This window comes from Salvia hispanica, chromosome 5 (assembly GCF_023119035.1).
Source record: "Salvia hispanica cultivar TCC Black 2014 chromosome 5, UniMelb_Shisp_WGS_1.0, whole genome shotgun sequence".
Lineage (NCBI taxonomy): Eukaryota > Viridiplantae > Streptophyta > Magnoliopsida > Lamiales > Lamiaceae > Salvia > Salvia hispanica.
Window position 1 is genome coordinate 19,737,645 of NC_062969.1, and position 19,292 is coordinate 19,756,936.

The 19,292-nt window shown below is 39.7% G+C and overlaps 3 protein-coding genes across 3 annotated transcripts; 1 reads left to right on the plus strand and 2 right to left on the minus strand.

Moving 5' to 3' along the window:
- Positions 1 to 4,730: 4,730 nt before the first annotated feature.
- On the minus strand, positions 4,731 to 5,891 carry LOC125187440 (probable long-chain-alcohol O-fatty-acyltransferase 5). The gene has a single exon (XM_048084035.1). It carries the CDS (start codon positions 5,850 to 5,852, stop codon positions 4,848 to 4,850), a length of 1,005 nt encoding a protein of 334 aa, XP_047939992.1. The 5' UTR covers positions 5,853 to 5,891; the 3' UTR covers positions 4,731 to 4,847.
- Positions 5,892 to 8,562: 2,671 nt separating this feature from the next.
- Positions 8,563 to 12,028, plus strand: LOC125190529 (phosphatidate cytidylyltransferase 3-like). The gene is made up of 12 exons (XM_048087851.1): positions 8,563 to 8,652; positions 9,320 to 9,499; positions 9,570 to 9,826; positions 9,917 to 10,068; positions 10,144 to 10,285; positions 10,352 to 10,508; positions 10,582 to 10,629; positions 10,708 to 10,794; positions 11,098 to 11,226; positions 11,301 to 11,357; positions 11,596 to 11,679; positions 11,754 to 12,028. The coding sequence occupies exons 2-12, from the start codon at positions 9,410 to 9,412 to the stop codon at positions 11,841 to 11,843; spliced, it is 1,293 nt and encodes a 430-aa protein (XP_047943808.1). The 5' UTR covers positions 8,563 to 8,652; positions 9,320 to 9,409; the 3' UTR covers positions 11,844 to 12,028.
- Positions 12,029 to 16,569: 4,541 nt separating this feature from the next.
- LOC125186371 (ethylene-responsive transcription factor 3-like) lies at positions 16,570 to 17,818 on the minus strand. Its single transcript, XM_048082729.1, has one exon. The coding sequence runs from the start codon at positions 17,605 to 17,607 to the stop codon at positions 17,011 to 17,013; it is 597 nt and encodes a 198-aa protein (XP_047938686.1). The 5' UTR covers positions 17,608 to 17,818; the 3' UTR covers positions 16,570 to 17,010.
- Positions 17,819 to 19,292: the final 1,474 nt, after the last annotated feature.

Here is a 19,292-nt window from a genome sequence, read left to right on the forward strand (position 1 = left end):
GAAGACGAAGGCGTACAACTGACTAGTTGGGTCAGTGACGATGAAGCCGGTCCAAGCCACGGAACGGCCACCCCTAGTGTACGACAGGAGGTACCTCTCGATGAAGCCTACCGACTCAAGGAATTTGCCAACATGTGCCAAGTGGATGCTCATATTCAACTCCAAAAGGATATAATTGAAGAGTTGTGGGCACGGAAGACTGCACGGCGATAGTTTTTTTTCTTTATTATGCATGTACTTTTTTTTAATCTATGTAACTTTTTTAAATGCAATTAATGAATTTTCCCGTACACGTGTCTAAATTTAATTCCGTATTTTAATCGTAATTTTAATTCCGTAAATGTAGTATATTTTGAATTGTTTTTATTGCGGTTGGCCTATGGCTGGCCTAAATCTGACGTGGCAGGTGGTTTTTTTAGTGTTGCCGACGTGGCAGAGGAGAGAATGGCTGGCCTATGGCTGGCCTATGCACCATTGCGGATGCTCTAACGTCTAATGGTCTATAACATTAAAGCGAAATCGATTAAAAATGCTTGCTAAGAATTAATAGATTGTGTAAAGTTAATGACCAATTTGGTTACACCTGACCAATTTGGTTACACCAGCGGCGGATGCAGGCGGGGTTGCGCGGGGTCGGCCGACCCCACCGCCATCTCCGGAGAACCGCCGGAAGACTCCTCCCAACAGCCTCCGACCCCACGGCATTCGGAACTCCGCCCCACGATTCATCCTCAGACCTCAAGCAGCGCAGCTTTTTCGATGACCTCAAGCAGTGCAGCTTTTCCCTTCTATTGTATTGGGCTGTTTGGGCTTTCTATTAATTAAAAATACAATCAATACTTTTTTTTAACAATTTTATCTTTATATAAGTATTTAAACTTTATTTATAAATAAGAATTCTCGGTTTTTAGTTTATTTATCATCTTTTAATCATGATTTATTACTTTTTAGTTTTATTTTTTAGTTGTTTATTGATTATCTTTTAATCTTGTTTTATTATATTTTACTTTTATTTTAAACTATTAGGAGTAGTAACTAATAAAATTTTTATCTAGTTTTAATAAATATAATAATTGCTTTTTATCATTGATTTTAATTACTTTTCATTTAGATTAATGGATACAATTTTTTTATAATGATTTTGCGCTTTCGTCTATTCTTCTAGTACTAATGTTGAACACGAACAACAACTAAAAGATATATTCATAGCTATTTTCAATGAAATAAGTTTAAGTTAGTTTCAAAACATGAATACTCGTAGAAGTCAACTATCACACTTAATATACAATAGAGATATTTCATTTGCAATGTATTTTTATTACTTTTATATATTTAAATATTACTCCTTGTATTAATTTTCTCGTCCGACCCCACCATTTTTAATTTCTGGATCCGCCGTTGGGTTACACCATTGTTATGAATATGCAACACTTTATACCGGTAACACTACTAGCATCTCATATGCTTATCATTTAACAATTAAACTAGACATCTACCATTCAACCGGTCCAAGTACGAAAGGCAAAATAGTAGCCATAACTACCTCACCAATGAGTACTGCAAATTTATAAATATGAGAAATATGACCTAAACAATCATGTGCAGAATTAGAACCACGTGTCCTTGATGATTTACTATTTAAAGGATTCTCTCAATCGTTACATAATCTTTTATAAACTTCAATTATAGCTATACTAGTACATTTTTGAAAAATATCATATTAATTTGATTTTTCATAATCAATCTTTAATTCTTGCCTTTTATTGAGATATTCTTACCAACATTTCTCATGGTATAGTGAATGAATCAAATATTTTGTTGTTGAAACAAAAACAGTGTTTATCCAAGAAATTTCATACTCCTGCTGTCAAGATTAAAAGGAAAAAAAAATACTCCCTTACAAGACATGTCATTATGCCGTAGAGATATTGGTCCCTAAAATCATAAATTTTTGCCAAATTTTAGTATTTTCCACGAACTTTAAATATGGATGATTTTCCATAATCATTATTACTACCTCAGTCCCCCAAATTTTGACACTGTTTACTATTTCAATCCGTCCCTGAAAAATTGACACACTTCACTTTTTACCATTTTTGGTAGTGGACCCCATATTCCATTAACTCATTTCTACTTACATTTTATTATAAAACTAATACTTTAAAAGTAGGACCCACATCCCACCAATTTTTTCAACTCACTTTCTATTACATTTCTTAAAATCCATGCTGGGTCAAAGTGTGTCAAAGTTTTGGGGGCGGAGGTAGTACATTTTGTTTGATATTACGCATGGTAGGTAAATCATCATATCCGACTAACATACATGTTTTTTATCCAACTTAGCGCTACTAGATCAACATGGTTTTTGTCTCTGAAGATATTAGAAAATAACAAACAAAACACTACAAAACTTGTGATATTTTAAACAAATTGTATAATTATGGAGAATACCAAAATTTGATCAAAGTTTATGATTTTAGGAACTAAATACAGTATCACAATATCACAGCGAGACATCCACAAATTGTGAGGGGCATTAGAGTGTCCACTATAGGGGAGCCGCGGCCGGGCCACGGGAGAGCCGCGAGCCGCGGCTCCCTATAGTGAGGGGGGTGGGCAGCCGCGGCGGGGACGGTGCCACGTGGAGAGCCAGAGCCGCGGCCCTCCTATAGGCGATGGGCGCGAGCCGCGGCCCTCCTATAGTGATGGCCACGAGCCGCGGCTCTCCCCTTTTCAGATTTTTTTTTTTTTTTTAAATTTCGAAATTTTTTCTATTTATACCTAAAATTCATATCTTATTTTTACTCTACTCTCACACACAATTTACCCTATTCCCTTCAATTTGAATTTTTGTGAAATGCAAGGCGGAGACGATCCCGGTTATGGAGATTCGGGACGGGGGGCTTTCCACCCCCCAACGCTGGGGATCGAGTCCCACCCCTCCTCCATCCCAGATGTGGAGTCCGCCATCGCCGGCGCCGTGGCTACAAACACCCCAAAACCGGGGCAGTCCTCGGCCTATCAGCAGAGATATGCGGGTCGTACCCAACCAGGGACGGGCGACTATCGACCCAACATGAACGCAATTAACTTCCCGTCCCAATTTCAAGCCTCCCCATTTCAGAGCATTCATTCTCCGCTTGATGAATCTGATAGATTCACATGGGAACAATTGATGGGGTCGCCTGATACCCCGACGCCGACGCCCGGTCGTGTAGAGACGGGGAGAGGAGGCGGTGGAAGAAGCGGTGGTGGCGGCGGCGGCCGAAGTGGCGGCGGGAATGGCGGGCGAAGGGGCGGCGGCGGGCATGGCGGAGGATCCGCGCGAGGTGGTGGCGATGGCGACGGCGGGCAGGGCGGCGGCCGCGGTGGTCGCGGCGATGGCGGCGGCGGGCAGGAAGGCGGCGGCGGCGGCGGTGGTCGACGAGGGTTTTTGTACACAGATGTCAAGTCCGTTGCTATTGCTAGGGCATGGGACGCGGTGACGAGAGATGCCATAGTTGGCACGGATCAGACCGACTTATACTTCTGGCGGAAAGTCTTGGTGGTGTACAATGAATTCAAACCGTCGGGGAGCGTCGACCGTAGACCCGATCAGATTTGGAAGAAGTTCGGCAGGATCACTACAGCTCTTCGGAAGTTCATTGGTATATACGAGAACCAACTGCGCACTGCTGAGAGTGGCCGCAGCGAAGCCGACATAAAATCCCTGTCGATGCAGTTGTTCAATGTGCAAGTAGGCAAGAAGTTTACCTACTGGGCAGAATTCCTCGTTCTGCGGGACTCCCCAAAATTCAGAGCCATCTGCGAGAACGCGTCTGATTCTGGGCCAAGCCGTACAAGACGGAGCAGGGGCGGCAACTATAGCAGTAGTAGCGGCGGTTCAAGGACCTTCGACCTCAACGACGAGGTCATGGAGGAGCCCCCCCCTCCCCCCGTCACTATCCCGGCGTCCACGGCCCCTGGGTCAACAGTCCGCCATCCGAGCCGCTAGATCCGCCTCCGCCGCTGCCTCCCAACACTCTGCTGCGGGCCCGTCTGCACCCCCTCCCGGATCGGCCCGAGCGGCGTTGCAAAACACCCTAGCCGTGCAGATGATAAAGGAACTCAAGGACACTCTGGCCTTGTATGAGAAGTCGACCGACCCGACTACCAAGATGATGTACTACGACCTCATAGTGAGGCTGAGGTCGTTGTTGGGGTGGGACACGGCGGCGGCGGCGACGGGACCTCAAAGCGGTGGCGGTGGTGGTGACGATGATGACGTTGGCGGTGACGATGCAACGGGTGAAGATGAAGTGGCGGATTCTGATGATGAGACCGAGTAGTCGGCGATGGTGGTGTTTTTTTATGTTTTTGTTTGCGTGTTCCTAAACAATTTTCGTTGTATAATTTTACCACGTTCTATAATACAACGAAGATTTGGTTTTCGATTTAGTTTTCATTAAATTATGCATTTTATTTAATTATTGTAGTCTAACAATTTTAATTGTAGTAGAATTAAAATATAGACAAAATGGAAAAAATAAAATTTTTGGTGGCTTGGTCATGTCCACTATAGTGGGAAACATGGACATTGGTGGCCCGGTCACACTTTGTGGCTTGGCCCGACCATGTATAGTGGACACCCTTATGACAATTAAAACATGGAAAAATAAAAGCTTCACCCAACTTCTACTTGGTCTAACATTTACCAATTCATGTGAGCTATTATGAATATGCAATAAATATTTCATACTTGTAACCATTTCATACGCTTATCATTTCATACTTTAACTAACATCTGCCATTCAACCGGTCCAAATACAAAGTTGTAACTCACCAATGAGTTCTATGAGATAATCAATCTAAGTTGTGAAACTGAAAAGGAAGTTGAGTAAAAGCTCCCCTGCAAATCGAATTTCTTCAATGACTCTGACATCGGCGCCGTTCCTCATGACCGGCGGAAAGAATAGCCAGAAACTCGTCCCGATCACAAACGCAACCGTGACGAACCCCGGCAAGCGCCACCTCCCCTTCCCAGCGAACTCCGCCACCACACAGACGCCATGGAGCACGAAAAACGCGGTCATCTCCCACGTGGGCCTAGCCCCGGGAGTCAAGTACCAAAACAAGAGTTCATGCATTATACCCGACACAGCGAACGACGCCAGCACCCCAATCATCGGCCCCGCTTGCCCACCTCCCACCAGCGACCGCACAGGCTGGAACACGGCCTCGCGCAGGATGCTGTTGACCGTGAGGTTCCAGCGGCGGCCCCAGAACTCCCGCAGCGAGGCCGCGAGGTAGGGCTCGTCCGAGGGCGACTGCAGCTCCTCCCCCAGGAGGGCCCACACCACCTTGCTGGATAGTCCCACCAAAATCTCTATCATCAGAAACAGCAATAGGCAGTATAGGAGCATCACGGCGACGGGGTGCAGATTCCGCCGCTGCTCGAAGAGGAGAGAGACCAGTAAAGCTGCGATTGCGATTTGGGCGGGTAAATTGAGGGGCAGTTTAGGGGGCTTTCTTGGGGCGGCGGCGAGGGTGAAGGGGAGAGTGGCGACGGCGATGAAAACGGGGAGGGATTTGGGGGGATCGGAGTGGAGAGGGCCTGAATCGAAGGAGAAGAGGAGGAGCTTGAAGGAGGTGAGCCAGGTGAGGAAGAAGGCGGTGAGTGCTCTGATGAAGGCGGAGGGGGTGTGGAGAGGGAGGATTGCGAAGAGGAAGAGGACGGGGATGATTGAGATCAAGCGCCATTTGCCCTTGGGGAGTTTTGCGGAGACCAATCGGGAATAGGAGAGGGCAGCCACCGCCGACAGCCAGACATAAGCGATCTTCTTGATTTCTCCCTCCATCTGATTGTTCAACATTTGCCCACTCTGATAAAGGACTTTCAATTTTGTCCTGCGCCCACCACTTATTTATTTTATTTTGAGAATATATTTTCTTCTTTTCTAGTTATTCGCAACTTTTGAAATCGAAATTACTCTCTTCGTCCCATTTTAGGAGTCCCGGTTGAGTTCGACACGAGTTTTAAGAAATGTAAAGAAAAGTTGGTGAGAAATAGTGGAATGTGAGTCCTATTTTTTTATATTAGTTTTATAATAAAATGTGAGTGGGAAATTGTTAATGGAATTTGAGATCTAATACTATTTATGGAATATTCCAGCCGGGACTCCTAAAGTGAGACACCCAAAAATAGCAAACCGGGACTCCTAAAGTGGGACGGAGGGAGTATTAATTTATAATGTACCGCAACCATTAGAAATGATTCGATATGTTAATTATACAAAAGACTATACGGGTAAAGGTGCTTAAGGATTGTTCCAGCGGTTAACCACAAACTGTGGCCGGCGGTTATGGTTCTGAATCGGAACCGTGAGAATTTATCTGAACCGAAATCGTCGATTTTAGAATTGTGATTCGGTTCAGGTTCAAAAATTTCCGAACGAAATCGTGAGAATTTACCCGAACCAAAACCGTTGATTTAGAATCCTGGTTCGATTTAGGTTCAAAAATATCCAAACTAAAAACCGTGCCGGAACAGCCGGTTTTAGGCAGTTCCAAATTGGAACCGCGAAAATCGAGTCGGAACCGCAAAATCGCCGAAAACTGGCGGTTTGGAACCATAAAAAATGTCGGAAAAATCGTCGGTTTGGAACCAAAACCGAAACCGGCGATTTTGGAACCGGAACCGTAACCGTAACCGCGAAACACCCTCACAGTTCGGTTCCGGTTCAGCCATTTCCAAAACCGAAACCGGCGGTTCCCAGCCGTAACCGCCGATTCCGGACCCGTGGGTACCTCTATGTACGAGTAATGAAACAATTACACATATCCCTTTCGGGATCAGTTCTGTTGCGAACTCTTCCCTCCATTCTGTAATAGTGGAGGCGTTTCTTTTCAACACGCGATTTAAGAATAACTTTGTTAAGTGAGTTAAGAAACATATAAAATAAAAAATGAAAAACGTAGAGACATGAAGAGAGAATAAAGTAAGTGAAAAGAAATGTGTTGACTTTTACCACAAAAAGAAATGACTTCACTATTATAAAACGTACCATAATAGCAAATTGATTCTACTACTACTTTGGAAAGGAGGGAGTATTTGCTAAGTTCTAACTACTATTGATGTCAATAGCCTATGCTATAGATGTCAACATGAATGCATTTGTATATGGACTATGTCAACATGAATGACTTCGTATTGATATATAATTACTGCATCCCTAAAAAAATAGACTAGTTTTACCATTTAGGGTCATTCCCAAAAATTAGACAAAGCTTAAATATGAAATTTTTTTTAACAAATAATAATTTTGCACAACATTTAAAATGTGGATCCCACAATTCACTAACACTCATTCAACTATCTCTCTCTCTTACCTTTTCAATTACAGATTAAAATCTGTGCCATTTATAAATTTATCAATTGTTAACGAACAGAAAAAATATAACATAGACTGTTGACATAGTTAACAATTTAATATAGTTAGGAACTTAATAGTAAGTATCCCTTTCCCAAAGAAAGTGTTAGAATCTACCTTATAATTGTTTAATCAAAGTAATCAAGATTTGTAGTCCAACTTATCATTAAGTAATTTAATCGACTAGTACTAAAAGTACAAACGAGTTATAGTTTCACAATAAAAAACAGGATATTGAGAATGTTTTGTAATGCAACGCATAACTAAAATTATTAACCAACTTAAAATGCTAAAAGGATAGTCGGCACCATTATTGATGTCAATGAGTCGGATTGGGCAGCTAGGCCCATGCCCGATATGAGTCGACCCACCAAATCAATGAAGTGGGCTAAAACCACTTTCTATATACATGTTTCTTTTCAACTTCTGTCCATGAAAAACAATTTTATTTTGTAGTATCATTTTGGATTGTTAACGAAAAAATATTTTTATTTTAAAAATAAAAACTTTCTCTGATATTTTATTTATTGATTCTCATTTTCTCTGTCTTATCTTTTCTCTAATGAGAGAAATAATTTATCCACCTTTTACACTACCTATTTTTTCTTCTTTTTCTTCTTACTTTATTAATTTCTTATTAAAACTCGTGTCATTCAGTAAAATTATTTTTCTTGAATAGCAGGAATATTTCCTTAGGGTGACGCTAATGAAAACTGTTGGAGAATATACGTCCAGCTAGCATCATGTGTTTTAGTTTTTCTAAAAAAATTAACTCCTTCTATCCCAAATAAGCGAAATACATTTTGGACATGAAATATAAAAAATTAATATTTAAATAATTAAAGTTGAGAGAATATAAGAGAGAGAAAAATAGATAAATGCAGAGAGAATAAACTAGCCGGAGAAAGAGAGGCGATTATTTGCTAAAAAAAAAAGGAAAATTTGTTCGGTGAAAATAAGAATAGGAATTTTCGCGTGATTTTGTCGGTTTGAAATATTGGTTATACTAATATTAATATGCAATGAAAATTATAGTAGTATAAACTTGTTGCATGGACAAAAAATAAAACTCGACGCGTGGCAGACATGTAGCCATCGAAGTAGCACCGATTATTGTTCATCCACACAATTAAACTTCATTATTGTTAATCAGCGATGCTGTTTTTGCTCTGATTTCTTATTCCTCTCTTCATTCAGAAACCAGATTTTGCAGTCATCAATCACATATGAATTTGTCATACAGGTATGATGAAATGTGTTTTTATGCATCACCTTTTTAACTTTTTTATGTTCTTCTCAATCATTTTTATCAGATATTATTAACTTGGCATGTTAAAATTACATTAGGATTAGATTATGATGTTCAAGTTTCTCTCACAAACAAATTTAATCCTTGAGATGGTATTTACTGCTGATTGGAAATTTGAATTAGACGAGAAAAGGATTGTTTTAATTATTTGTCTAAACAATATTATTTGTATCCCTACTCCAACTAGTGCACAATATCTTAATTGCTTGGAAATCATTCAACAAATAGGGCTATACTTGTTGTACATGTATTTTTGTTTGTGTTGTTTATCTTCCAATCTAAGAGCCTTGTTAATGTTACATAGATTCCCCTCTCACTAAAAAAACTTACCTTTGGACACAAAAATTGAGACGCGATTACTATCGTGTGGAAACTTTTTAAAATAACCATAATTTAGGTTGCAAAAGAAAGCTTCCCCCTAAGTTGAAGGCAAATGATCTTAATCTTTTGCTTTGTAGGACGCTTTTATTTGTGTCCTTTAAGTTTAGTGGAGACACTAACAATAAGGATACTTTATGAAGCTTTGCTGGTATACTTAGACACACTGATTAACATCCTTAGTAGCATTGAAAAATGTTCTTATCCGATTTTTTTGTTGTAGTGTCTCCTCTGCAGGGGCTTTTCATTTACTATATATATGTTACTCATGAGCAAGCCTTGAGGCCCAAGGGGAGTGTAAATTAGTTTCAACATGAGGCAAAAGGAACAAAGTCCACCACCTTCTCCTTTCACACCACCTTCCGCTCGACTTCGTCACCGCAAACATACCAAGTCACAAGAGGTGTTTTGCATATGTTTATTGTTACTCACAAGAAAGGCTTTACTTAGCTAGGACTGGTTTTCGGTTGCAGGTATTCCCAGATGTAAGCAAATTGAATGGAGGCAGCAACTTACTTGTCGATGATCAAAATAAATATAGATCCATGTGGGTGCGGACGTTATCATCTTTTTGGATGCTCGGGGGAGTTATACTGATTCTGTATTTAGGACATTTGTATATTTGTGCTATGGTGGTCGTTATACAAATATTAATGGCAGCCGAGCTATTTCATTTACGTAGAATAGTTCATGAAAGTAAGCGCCTTCCGGGATTCTGGCTTATCAATTGGTAAAGCATCACGACCGTTCTTTCTACTACTATATTCCCTTCGGCATCTTGTGTTTGAAATTCAGTCTCTACATTCCCTTCCACGTGCAGGTATTTTTTCTTTACAGCGATGCTTTATGTGTATGGCCGAATTCTTCGTCAACATCTTGTCAATACTGTTACTTCTGATAAATTCTTCTGTAAACTCGTGAATGGCCTTTTCAAGTATCACATGGTTATTTGTTATTTCCTCTACATTGCAGGTTTGAATTAATTCACCTTCTCTACTCGTCAGTTTATTTTGCTCGAAAAGTTATCATTATTGTTTTCCGTTGTAGGAGTGATGTGGTTCATTCTTACACTAAAGAAGAGAATGTACAAGTATCAATTTGGACAGTATGCATGGACACACATGATTCTTATAGTGGTCTTCACACAGTCTTCCTTCACCGTTGCTAATATATTCGAAGGAATTTTCTGGTACCGCAACAATTTACCAACTTGATGTCTCCTAGCTACTAGTTTTAATGGTATTAATTAATGCAGGTTTATTCTTCCGGCTTCTCTTATAGCAATCAACGACGTAGCAGCTTACTTTTTCGGGTTCTTCTTTGGGAGGACACCTTTAATCAAGCTATCCCCAAAGAAAACTTGGGAGGGCTTCATCGGAGGATCTTTTGCTACTGTACTGTTTGCTTTTATGGTAAACGTACACATCAACACATGACAGGATATATAAAAACCATGAGAATATGACTCATATTTTGCATTTGTAGCTTGCAAATATTTTGGGACAGTTCCGGTGGATGACATGCCCAAGAAAGGTAATCCCGTTAAGAGGATCTCTACAACGAAGCATGTAATTGTGCGATGGATAGTTATTGTGTTGATAGTAAGTGCAGGATCTATCCACAGGTTGGCTTCATTGTGATCCTGGCCCACTTTTCAAACTCGAGTATTATCCATTTCCTAATAATATTGCCGAATTGGTGAGTTTGTATCCAGCTACAAATATTTGCATTAGCATCCAGATTTTACTACTATTGCAATACATTGAAATCATCCATCCGCATTAGGTAGATTCTTTACCATTGAATTTCTAGTGGTAAAAAATCGACAATATAAACTCACGTTTTGTAGGCTGAATTATTAATTAAGTATGCAACACAAATTCACCTATGTCAAATGTATCCTAGGAAGATATCAGAAATCACATATCGACCGATGATATTATAGGCATAACATTATTCATTGTATAACTGTGTTTCCTATTCTGATACATGTTGTAACAGTTACCTTGGAAGGGAATGTGGATCTCGCCAGTGCAGTGGCACGCTTTATGGTTAGGTTTATTCGCATCAATTATTGCACCATTTGGAGGCTTCTTTGCGAGTGGCTTAAAGAGAGCTTTTAAGATCAAGGTGTCTGCTTTTTTTTCCATTTTTCTCAACCAAGTTTTTATAGTAGTTACTAATTCTGCATCACAACCTCCCAGGATTTTGGTGACAGTATACCCGGGCATGGCGGCTTTACAGATCGGATGGATTGCCAGGTTAGATCCCACACTGTTGTTTTGACAGGGATGTTTAATTTTTCATGATTTAATATTTTTATCCTTTTACTAAAACTAGTCCAATCTCCCACCTTGTAATGGAATGTTAATCAAGTAAAATTATCCCAAAATAAAAATCCATCTGAGAACTAGTAGTATTTTTAAAATCTATGCCGGCTTTCATTCTTAGTTGTTATTTTCTTTTTTGCATAACGTTTGAAGTTGTTTTTGTTTGCAGATGGTGATGGCCATTTTTGCCTACATTTATTTTCAATCATTTGTCCTCGCTCCAGGAAGCTCGGTAGAGATGATATTGGATCAGGTGAGTGAATTATACCTGACAATACTAATATAAAAACTAGTATGCAACGAATCATGGATTTATTCGATTTGCAGATAGAAAGAAGCTTGAGCCATGAAGAGCAACAAAAACTATATGCAATGCTTGGTCAAATATTCCAAGACCAGAAATATGGCTATATGTGAAGAAGCAAGATATAGCTACACCCTCTCAGGTTGTGATTCACTTCCTGTGGTAATGGAGTCGTCGGTGCGATCATTTTTCGGAAAGGAGAAAGGGGGGACCTTACTGTTTGGTACCTTAATTCATTATGTTATGAGTAGGGACAAACTCAAAGCAAATGCAAAAATTTTCATTAGTTTCTTGCAAATATGGATTCAAAGAAGGTAGCATAGTGACCCGTTCTCCAACGCGTTCCTGGCGATCAATCGAATTCGAATTCTTTCACACCCAACCATTTGTACCGCTGCCATCTAATTGTCACAATCAGTAACATACATAGTATGTGAAGGAGAATGATATATGAATGAGGAAAGGTGGAAACTAAGTGCATAAAAGAGGTTTAATAAAGAGGAAATGTGAAGGCTAAGGAGGCTACCCACCATTACCAAATCATGAAATTACACTGTTGGGTGACATGTAGTAGCACTGGTTCGATAAGACGAAGCAATAATTGACAATCATCGGTGTTAGGAGTTTGAAGATATTCGTCATCGAAGGCTGCCCGAGTACTAAAAAAAAATTTCAAACATTCACAACCTGTTGGTTCATGCAACGTGTAGGTACTCGTCGCACAAATATGAGGTTTTCCAAGTTGTGAGCTGTTAGATTGCGAACGTACACTTTGGCAGTGTCGTGAGACTTGGCCAACCGAGAGTGTCTCGTTCTTGAAAGAGCTCTTCCTGAGCCGCCAATGTATTTGCGATGATGCATTAAAATAATTTTTGGGGCATGCGAAAACGGCGATGGGAGTACTCATCTCCCCATCGTGGTTGCTTAGAGAAAATAATCCCGAAAGAGCCTTTTGGCGGCTACCTCCCACTCACAATGGACGTATCACCGGATTCTTCTTCTAGCGATTCCGTTAGGATTCGATGCATTTCCTTAAGTGGGCCCATTCTCTTTGATATAAAATGAGAATTAAAAATTGTAGGATGATGAATTGGATGACAAATGAGACAGAGTTTATTTGGTGTCAGGATTGTCAGCGTCGACATTTGATATTGTCCGCTTTGGGTCAAGCCCACACGGATTTATTTTTGGGTCACTCCCAAAAGACCTCAAACTAATTGGGGCTGGAAAGGAATTATATACACCTTCCAACTTCCCTCAAATGTCCGATGTGGGATAGGTTTGTACCAACAAACCTCCCCCTCAAACCGAGACCACATCGAAACACATAATGGGCTCCGACTCAGACGGATCGTCGGCCCTACTCAAACATGGGTCTCGCGAATCGGACCAGACCCGACGCCAACCTGGCTCTGATACCACTTGTCAGGATTGTCGGCATCGGCAAACATTAGTTTGATATTGTCCGCTTTGGGTCAAGCCCGCACGGATTTGTTTTTGGGTCACTCCTAAAAGGCCTCAAACTAGTTGGGGTTGGACATGAATTATATACACCTTCCAACTTCCCTCAAATGTCCGATGTGGGATAGGTTTGTACTAACAAGATCCCCCTCAAACCGAGACCACATCGAAACACATAATGGGCTCCGACTCAGACGGATCGTCGACCCCACTCAAACATGGGTCTCGCAAATCGGACCAGACCCGACGCCAACCTGGCTCTGATACCACTTGTCAGGGTTGTCAGTGTCGACAAACATTAGTTTGATATTGTCCGCTTTGGGTCAAGCCCGCACGGATTTATTTTTGGGTCACTCTCAAAAGGCCTCAAACTAATTGGGGTTGGATAGGAATTTTATACACCTTCCAACTTCCCTCAAATGTCCGATGTGGGATAGGTTTGTACTAACATTTGGTGAAATAAAATTATTGATAAATGTAGTATTTAGAGATAAACTCAAGATAACTTGAATAATAAAAAAAAATGAATTTAAAGAAAAAGGGTAAAAAAAACAGCTACATTTTTTAAATGAGGAATTTTTTTAAGTAATTCTTAAATTTTCTGATATTTTTTAGCAAATTATTAAAACGGTCAAATTTCGACGCCCACAACCAGCACGCCATGTGGAAGGGGGGGCGGCATGGTGCATGGGCTCGTCCCCTTCCCCAACACGAGTCACTTGGCGAGACGGCCCAGCTGCAGCATTGGCTCGTCTCGCCGGGACGAGACCGAGACAGGGCGGCCCTTAGTTATCAACTTTTTATCTTGTTAAATCAATTGGCCGTTTATGCGGAAATGTACATGTTCATGATGGAAATTTTGTATTTTCAAAAATGGTTCTAGTTTATATTAATTGGGTTTATTTTACCCATTTATTAAATGTATCCATTTTAGTGTCCATAACTATTCATTTATGTATTGCAAATCACTATTGAGTTTAATATGTTGCGTAAATGTAAGTACATTAAATTATGGATTATAATATTAAGCTTAGTCTCAAATTTCATGGGATATACACTTCTCGCGTTACATACATTGTAATTCAAGTAATGTTCATTATATTCAAAGTCAATTTCCAACGATTTTTGTTTTATTGAAATATACTATCATACATTGTTAGAATATTGTACTTCATAAAAAAAAACTTCCATCATAAAATAACTAAATTATCACCGTACATACAAAGCACTCTATAAAATAGGAATCATTTTTCACTAACTTTTTTTAATAACTGTTCTCCATATTTTTCTTAAAATCCGAGCAAGACAACTTGTGATAACTAATTGCGGTATGATAGAGCACTGACATCACATGCACTCACGACGCCACTTATTTCAGTTCTTCCTTCACCGTCTCCAGTGAGAAGCAAGCAACGCTCCATTTTTACCGGCGTTCAATTTAAACAAACATTTTGAATAGTTCACAGCGTTTTTATAAGGGTTTTTGGCTTTTTAAACCAAAACCTTTCCCCGAATTCCGATTTTTCCCATGAACTATGAGATTTGTTTTTAAAACCACGAACTTTCATTTCGTTAGGATTTTCCCCTGCCGGATCAACGGCGAAACCCGTGTTGTCTACGTGTTAATTTTAATCCTATTTGTCATTAATGGCCAGGTCGCCCACTGCCAGGACATCCGCAGCCGGCAGGCCCAAAACGAGGACGCCCAAAAGCAACCTCCTCACCTACCTGAGATAGAATGAAGACGCCCGATTTCAAAGTGAGCGGATGAATGAAGATGCCGGAATTCGATTTTAGGGTTTAATTGGCTGGCTGAATTCGATTTTAGGTGAGTTGGGTAATATTTAAATGTGATTGAGTCGTAAAACGACGTCGTTTTAGGGTCCTATATCCGGCGTCCATGTCATTTTTTCGACAACTTCTCTACCAGAAATATGTTATTCGGGTCGGGTTGGAAAAATCCTAACGAAATGAAAGTTAGTGATTTTAAAAACAAATCTCATAGTTCATGGGAAAAACCGGAATTCAGGGAAAGGTTTTGGTTTAAAAAGCCAAAAACCCTTTTTATAATGCATAGTTATAAGATAAAGGTTTAAAATTGAAGTGATATTCACCCTTTCATTATATAACATCCCATCAAATATTCAAACAAGTGGAGCATATATATACCAAGACCGAAAAGTCAACAAATTTACAAGTAAGGTGTCAAATTGACTGTATAACTATTTGATTGAGTGAAGTTAAATTCAAAAATTTCTACCCATGTTGACAATCGAACATCAACATAGCCATTAAGTTAGTAAACCCAAAGAAACAATAATCACCAACCATACAGATACAGGACAGTACTACTTAAATCATCATCAAATGCCATATTTTTGATTACCTCTGAAATCAATACTAACACAAATACATATTGATAGGCTAAAACTAAAAAAAAAAAAGTTCTACTACTATATTTCAGAAAACCCTAGAGCAATTTGTCAGGAAAGCATGGATGGGGCTCTAAAAACTGACAAAAATCAAACATTCATTCTGCATTTACATGTACACTGACATAACCTGACCCTATGATTTCAATAAACACTACTCCACAATATTATTCATAGTCAACAGCTACAAGAAAGTCTAATACTCTGCATTATTATCTTATTCAACAGCTTAATGATCATCCTAAATGCACATAACCACAACACAAGTCTTGAGTTCAACTCCAGCTCAGCTCAACAAGACCAACCGGAGCTCAACCTATCCGTTAATAAAACTCGATACCACCTCAGCTAAACAAGAGTGATTGAAGCTCAACATAGCTGCTATTAAAACTTGATATCCCTTCAGTTAAACTCACATTAATTATTCAAGTGTTTCTTCTCTTCTTTCCAGTTCTAAAAAGACAACCAAGAAAGACCAATAGAAACCAATCAGCATGGTAACAGGAATAGCTTCACAATCAGTTACAATCAAAATTACCAAGTGAACAAACATAGGTAAAAAAAATCCCCCATCCCCACGCATTCTGGTGAAGCAACCACATTTAGACCGCAAATGGAATACCTTTGTAAAAAAAATAGTCACATCATATTGATAAACAATCACTGAAAGAAGACTAGTAGGGATTTACATAAAACACACACATAATAAACCAAAGGAAACACATGAAGGTGTAGAGGCATATGAAAAACCTGATAAACTAGCAAGTCTTCATGTAAGCCACTAGGGTATACAACCCAATACAAGATCGTGCGGCGAAGAGAGCTTAAATTCAAAGAACAAGTAGAGTACAAGATCGTGCGAGAGCTTAAATTCAAAGAACAAGTAGAAAACAATAGCCTGACATTGAAATTTCATCATTTGTACCATAGCAGCACAACAACATAATAAAGGCAGAATAATTCTCCATTTATCTTGACATGAATCTCATATAAACAACCCCACAAATCTAAAGGCTAGCATACCAAAATTGAGTGCTAAATGCACAAGTATCATAAGGTTCTTTACTAACCAGAGACATCTAGCTATCACTAACCAATACACAATCAAATTAAGAGGTGATATGGCAACAAAGTTCACTATCATCTCAAATAACATCACAAACACAACAACAAACACGACCTTGTACATCAGAACATCCTTGTATCGATCACATTAGAGTTTTTATATATTGAATTCTCTTCAAACAGTCATCCATCCTTATCAATGAGCATTCTCATCTCTCTTTTTTTTGGTTTTTTTCACCAGTAAAAAAGAAAAATGGGGCAAAGAAGCCCCAAACGAAAAAAAATAAAATTGGTAATTTAACCAAATGGTTTCAACAGCGCGTCAGAGGCGGAGCGCCGTGCAAGCTAGCTCTTCGAAATCGGAATCAGGGGCGTCGGGAGGCGGCGGCATGTTAAGATCAAAAGGCAGAGGGTTTTTACAAGAGGAAGAAGCGATGTCATCAACCACGGAGGAGGAAGAATCACAATCGCTGCCACAATCATCTGGTGCCATACGCGGATTATACCTCCTCGGCGGCGGGAGGGGCAGCTGGCGGGGCCCACTGAAGGACTCTACGGTGCTGCTCATGCCGCTAGAGGTTGGTCTCTGGTGATTTATTAACGGATCGGCAAGGTTAGGATTAAAATTAGGGTTTTGGAGATTGAAATTGGGGGGGAGGGGGAAGTTCGTTTTGGCCTTGGAGCCGCGGAGGGAGCGAGCGGCGGCGTCGTAGGCGCGGGCGGCGTCCTCGGCGGAGTCAAAGGTGCCGAGCCACACGCGAGTCTTCTTCAAGGGGTCTCTGATCTCAGCCGCGAATCGGCCCCATGGTCTCTTCCTCACGCCGCGGAATCTCACATCCTTATTAGAAACACCAGATCCGTTGAGTTCGCCGCCGTGAATCGACTCCGGCTGCCTCGCCGCCGCTCTGCCGCGCCGCATCGCCCAAATCAAAATCTATCCGTTGATCTGATAGTTGGAGAAAGTAAACAAAAAAGGGAGCGAGTCTGTGCTAAGAGAGAAACATATGTACAAGAGAAACAACGCCGTCACAGATACACACAGAAAGGGGACTCAGATGGATGAGAATTGAGATAATAATTTTTTTCTCTTCTCTCTCAGTGCCTTGATCAATTCCATCAATGTGATTTAGGGGTGGCATTACGGATTTCAATCGGGCCAACTTGCTCGGATTCAAGTTAAGCTATTCGGATCGTCGAGCAATTCGAGTACGGCTAATTCGGAATATTTTGGGGTTACAAATTTTCAATCATAACATTAAACTTTCGAGTTTCGAACTGACTCACTAGGTCAATCAGACTCAATAATTTTATACTCCACTCGTTCCATTAAATATGACACATTTGTTTTTCGTCACGAATTTGATGTAATGTTGACTTGTGAGTTAATGAAGAGAATATAAAGGAAATGAATCATCTACTCTGGAGAGGAATCATAGCATAGACGGTTGTGCTAAAAACGCAATGTTTCATCCTTCCCGAAATAGCGCCATTTTGCAAATTTCTCAAATCAATTCTAAGTTACTAATACGATTTATTTTACCGCGATTTTCTCTCTTTCCCAAAATATCTTTCTTTCCATCTTTTTCTGCTCTCATTTTCTCACACTACTACTTCTTTTATTTTTGTTCTTAATTACTCCCTTCGTCGCGCTATAAACAAGCCACTTCTTTTAGCACAAGATTTAAAGAATTAATATTTAAAGAGTTAAAGTAGATAGAAGAAAGTATAAAAGAGGAAAAAGTAGAGGAATGAAAAGAATATAATAGGTGGGAAAATAAAATAAGAGAGATAATTTTTTTCTTAAAATGGAAATGACTTACATGTAATGGAACATCCCCAAAAGAAAAATGAATCATTTAGAGAGTACAATTTACAATCATTTTTAAATCATTTACTGCTAGAGAAAAATTATTACATTAACTTCCTTCATGTCTTTCACTTTCTTTTGATTGGTTGTTTGTTTTCAACGAAAATGGTCAGAGCTATAAATATATAAAACATGCAAGTTCCACTCATAGGTGTCAAATGGGTCGGGCCGGCCTGGCATGCCCCGGGCCCGGTTAGCAAGTGGGTCTGGGTTTTGGTTTACATAAATGGCCCCAACCCGAGCCCAGTTAGCAAGTTGGCTGGGCCAGGTACATATTTTTATAAGAAATGAAATTGTATGTGTATGTAAATGAAAAAACAAATGATGTCTTCATAATTTCATATCTAAAAATATAAATTCATAAATCTTGGTTAATACAGATAATTTTATCAATCATAAATGAAATTAGGCTCTTAGAGAACTTGAATACTGATAATATGTAATCGAAAGATAAACTCTCTCTATAACCGACTCTTGATCTTGTTGTTTATTGAACACTATATCCGGTTCACCATCTTGTTCATTAAGCACTATAGTCGGTTCACCTTCTTGTTCGTTAAACACTAAGATCTATATGATGTCTAACACTTTTCATTCCATCAAATACACAACGGCAAACACAACGAATATATAAAAAAATTGCATCAAAATTTGGCTTCAATTTTTTTTTTTAATATTCTATAGTTTTACTATTATTTGAAGCATTATCCAGTGTAATAGACATGATTTTATTACTT

Coding starts and splice junctions, on each gene's coding strand:
- LOC125187440 (XM_048084035.1), bottom strand. CDS start 5,852: ATGTTGAACAATCAGATGGAGGGAGAAATCAAGAAGATCGCTTATGTC.
- LOC125186371 (XM_048082729.1), bottom strand. CDS start 17,607: ATGCGGCGCGGCAGAGCGGCGGCGAGGCAGCCGGAGTCGATTCACGGC.
- LOC125190529 (XM_048087851.1), top strand. CDS start 9,410: ATGAGGCAAAAGGAACAAAGTCCACCACCTTCTCCTTTCACACCACCT. Junction 9,827..9,916: donor GGATTCTGGCTTATCAATTG/GTAAAGCATCAC, acceptor TTCCACGTGCAG/GTATTTTTTCTTTACAGCGA. Junction 10,509..10,581: donor CTGTACTGTTTGCTTTTATG/GTAAACGTACAC, acceptor TTGCATTTGTAG/CTTGCAAATATTTTGGGACA.